The 4,714-nt window shown below is 43.9% G+C and overlaps 1 protein-coding gene across 1 annotated transcript in view; it reads left to right on the plus strand.

Moving 5' to 3' along the window:
- bsnb (bassoon (presynaptic cytomatrix protein) b) overlaps positions 1-2,777 on the plus strand; it is a gene marked incomplete at both ends in the record, with an annotated part of 62,499 nt that extends 59,722 nt beyond the window's left edge. Inside the window, 5 exon segments of the mRNA XM_083939565.1 lie at positions 1-373; positions 760-1,643; positions 2,174-2,285; positions 2,369-2,515; positions 2,737-2,777. The exon segment at positions 1-373 is cut by the window's left edge and continues 182 nt beyond it. Of these exon segments, the coding sequence (XP_083795691.1) occupies positions 1-373; positions 760-1,643; positions 2,174-2,285; positions 2,369-2,515; positions 2,737-2,777 (1,557 nt within the window).
- Between the last annotated feature and the right edge of the window lie 1,937 nt (positions 2,778-4,714).

Raw genomic sequence — 4,714 nt, forward strand, 5'->3', positions numbered from 1 at the left:
TCTGGTAGGTCCAGGTCTACTGGATATGGTATGGACAAGATTTCCTCTAGAGATGCCACAGGCCACAGAAGTAAATCCTACGAAAGGGATGCCATGGAGCGGTCTCAGAGAAGCAGCCGCGGAGGAAGGCCTCCCATGCGCAGCCAGAATTCAGAAGAGGAGAGTCCACTTAGTCCTGTTGGAAAGCCTGTAGGCATGGGAAGGGGCTCTGGCGTAGCAGATGCCCATGATGTGAGGAACCAATATGGCTCTAGCCATTCATTGCCAGATGTGCAGGACCATCACAAGAAGGACCTGCCCAGGAGTCATGTCTATAAACCAGATGACCCTTACCTCGTAGATGACATGCATTGTGCTGTTTCTGACAGTGAAGGTAACTGGTGCTGAATAATTTGTGCTGCCTGACATCCGTTTCCACCTTTACTGTGTGCTGGAAAGGGACTGCATGCCACGTGTGGAATTTTGAGAAGAGCAATATCTTTTTGTATGTCTTGTCTTTTCTTTTTGGAATGATCTCTGTGATGAATGAAGCCAAAAATGTTTTATATTTCGGTTTTACAAACATATTTTTTTAAATGTGAGGTGATGTCTGTTTTTGTTTTGTTTTGTTTTTTTCTTTTTCTTTTGGATTGCTTAAAAATGCATGGCTCTGGGATGTGGAGCATGTTTTCCCAGGTATTTTGCATGGCTCCAATCTGCTTGCTTCTATTCTCGCCACATAAAACAATTGACTGATAATAATTGTTTTGGTTTTAAAAGCATATCATTTGGGCCAAGAAGAGACTGATTGGTTTGAGAAACCACGGGAGGCTCGTTCTGATCGCTCAAGACATCATGGAGGTGGAGGTCATTCATCCACAGGCAGGCGTAGTAAACACACCTACCATGATTACGACGAACCTACAGAGGAATACTGTCCTCAGGATGAGTACAGCCAACAGCGCCACTCCTCCTCAACAGTGTCACGGGATCATCGCCCCCACAGCGGCACCGCAGGCAGACACAGCTCCTCTCGTCACACCTCAGAGGATCCCAGGTCGGCTCGTTCTTCCCGGGCACACCCCAAAGACCCATCTGTCCGTTCTGATGGCAGAGGCTCCTCATCAGCGCAAAGAAGGGGTGGTCCAGACTCCCGTTCTGCCCAGGGAAGCCCCCGGAACTCAGGCGACTTCTCTCGAGAAGCAGCCTCTGGTCATCACCATGGCACTGGGGGACGGAGCCAGAGACCCCAAACAGATCGCACAACCTCCAGACGGCAGGAAACCTCAGCAGCAGGGCCTAAACCACAGCAGCAGCAGCCGCAGCAGCAGCAGCAACTACAGCAGCAGCAACAACAGCAGCAGCAGCAGCAACCCTCTCAGGGCTATGCTGGGCAACAGAGGTCAGGTGGTCAGGGCCAAACTGGGAGACATCCAGGCTCTGAACCACTTGATAGTACCCAGCAGGCCCAGCAGCCACATCAGCAGAGTGCACAGCAGCAGCCACAGCCTCTGCAGCACAGCCAGACCCCTCAGAGCAGCCATCCTACAACAACACCCGCAGGAGCTGGACTGGCACAGCAGCAGCCTAAATCTGGACAAGCCCCATCACAGGGACGCCAACCAGGACTAGGGTCTGCAGCAGGGCAGCCCGCTACCACAGCAGTGAGTGGACCAAAGCTTCTTTTTACTTCATATGCATTAACTGTTTCTACCTTGTGTTTTTAAGGATGTGCTACTTGAAGATGCATGTTAAAATATGCCACACAATGCGGGGGTGCCCCATTAAGGCTGAATCCTTACAGTAGTGGCTGGGGTTCGAGTCTGGCTCAGGGCCCTGTGCTGCAGGTCTTCCCCTCTCTGTGACTACCTGAATAAAACATGACAATGCCTAAAAATATATTTAATATATATACTGATATGTATATTTCTAAGAGGCTAGTTATAGACGGATAAGACATCTAGCCATTGTTGCCATTGCCATTGTTGTGGTATCCTGTTTACCTTCAAAAACACTTTTGAATGTCACAACAAGAAGCAAGTGTTGTTGTTGCTTTTGGAGTGGTGAGTGTAAAAACAATAGGACTCACTTGAAAAAGACACTTCTAGTGGATAACGAGCATTATATAAACTATACACAGACAGATATGATAATGGACGCAAACGCAAATATATATCTCTGTTCTGTTCGACAGGCAAAAATAGATGCTACACCTGCAGCAGCTGCGACGGCAATGAAACCTACAATGGGAACTCCGACAGCACCTCCGCCTACCAAAATAGCTACACCTCCTCTAACAGGCATTGGTAAGTCTCAGTTCTGCAATTACCATAAACAACACAATGTCAGTGACAACATATGTGATCGTTATGTTGTTTACTGTTTGCAGGTGCCAAGGCCGCCCCTGTTGGGATCGGTAGCAAACCCATAGGTATAGGCAGTGCCGCAGCAGGGCAGCCGCCTGCTGAAGGGGACAATGTTCTCACTAAAATCCTGCAAGGAGGGGCAGCAGAGCAGGCGGGAAAACTGGGAGATGGTACAGTCATGAAAAAATAAATGTTTTAGAAAATGAAATACTGAACAGCTTATCTTTGGGTCTAGACAATTAAAATTCACTGTGTTTTGAGCTTTTGTTTTAAAATAGGAGTCTATTAATACAACAAAAAATAAGATACTGGAATTCCTTGAATTGGTATATCATTGTCTGAGGCAGGCTGTTTTCTGATATTTGCCTTCTTCTTTTTGTCATTGTTGCAGCTTTGTCTGGCCTTGGGAAAAAGTTCACTTCGTTTTGGTGAACTAAAGAGTGGAGGGTGAGTTAACTCAAGTTTTTATGAAAGTTACTGGTATTAGCAACTCAAAATGTTTTAGTTTGTCAAATATAGAAGCATGGATTGGTTTTAGAATGGGAAGCAACAACTGTCAGCCTGCTTAGCGACAGAAAAATAAACTGTGGAACTTTGAGAAATGGTAATGTATGTGCTTATTGCCTCACTTGTTTATTTTGAACCAACTGTGCTTTTTTCAGGATATGCAGAGTTGAAATGAGATGGATTGGTAACTTTGTACTTGAAAAACCTATGAAACTGCTTTAAATACATTTCACATTACAGAGGAAATGAAGGAGGAGAGATAATGTGTGCATCAGTGAGTATCTCATTAACTCTTCTTTATCCCTTATAAAAATGGATACTTTTTTTGGACATGTCTTGATGATAAATTTTGTGTTTCCTGCTCCACTACGCAAGTGGAAACAGTGCTGCTGTAGAAAACTATTTAAAGATGTCATAATGTGTTTACTTTTGTGACACTTGCATTGTGTAACACAAAAGCAGTAATACGGGACCTTGGTAAACTGTCACTGGTGATATTTTTATTTTACCTGGTTATTTTGGTTTCATATAGTACACCAAGACTCCAAACTGCTGACACAGTTTGATGAATTAAGTGTTTTTATCAGCTGGGTATTTACATAGATTAGCATAGTCCATGTTTGCGTGAGAAGACTCAAGTGAAGTGATGTCTAATTAAGTGATGTGATTGTATATTCTGACTGATCCTGTACCTTTCCCTTACCCCAAATTACTGAACAGAGCTGGAATCAAATGATGCCTTATCAGCACTGAATTCCCCAGACATGGGCACATGACTGAAGTGAATAAAATCAGGGTGATCACTTCGTCAGCACGGTGTTACAAGACATGAGCAGAGGGCAGAAAGGGTCTAAAAGTAGGTGGATGCCTTGACGGAACTGCAGTCCCAGAATGATGATCGTGCAGACGTCGGACGCCTCATCGCACCAATGGTAAACAACTAAAAGCCATTCACATACATCTTTGTGCATCTTTTGCTGGTTTTGTTTTGTTTGCATCTTATATATAATTGGTTCAGTGTCTGGTCACTTCATTAAAGTCACAGTCCGCTTGAACCTTTTGCTGCAGAACTGAAAGGCCAAAGCCAAGAACAAGGAGGGTCAGCACTAGTACAGTTTACCTTCTGACTCCACACATGCCCAATAATCTGGGCCAGGCACTCTGGACTATAATTAGTCTGAGAAGACTAACTGTGGCTTTGCTTTAATGTCACACACACAAAGTCTTTCAGGGACACAAGTACATGTAGACACACACAATCATGACTAACGGTAAGCATCACTCATTACATGGTAGAATGAGCTAACAAACTAATTCTGCTTAATGGAGCAGAAGTAGAAATAAAGCCGATTTCAGTGCAGTTTATTTAGTGTCTGTCAAAATATGCACTGTGACTTGCACAGGATGAAGTTGTGGATCATTTGAGTGAAGGTCTATCATTCAGCTGTTATGCTGTCACTGTTGACACTGATTAAAATCAGTAGCTGTGTCAAGTCATCTCTGTGTCTGTGGCTAGTGTCAGGATTCAGTGGGGGAATGTGGACATAAACCCGCACTTTGAACTTCTTTGCTTCTTTGAGCAGGCAGCAGGCCAGAATGCTCAGCCCATATGAATTACTGCTGATACCAGCAGGGCTGTGATTGGCTGGAGTATCATGGGGAGTAAAGAAGAGTATACAGGCTAAGCTGTAGTATAAACATTGCAGAAGGTTTTGGTCTATGTAAAGTTGTCTGGCCATCGCAAAACATGCATCATTTTAAAGTATATATATTTTTTTATTTTATTGTTTGTTAATTTTATTTATTTTTAATTAATATTGGTTTAGTCTGCATTGCAGCATTTATTTTGTGCATGCTTCTGG

The sequence above is a fragment of the Echiichthys vipera genome (genome assembly GCF_963691815.1).
Source record: "Echiichthys vipera genome assembly, chromosome: X".
Taxonomy (NCBI): Eukaryota; Metazoa; Chordata; class Actinopteri; order Perciformes; family Trachinidae; genus Echiichthys; species Echiichthys vipera.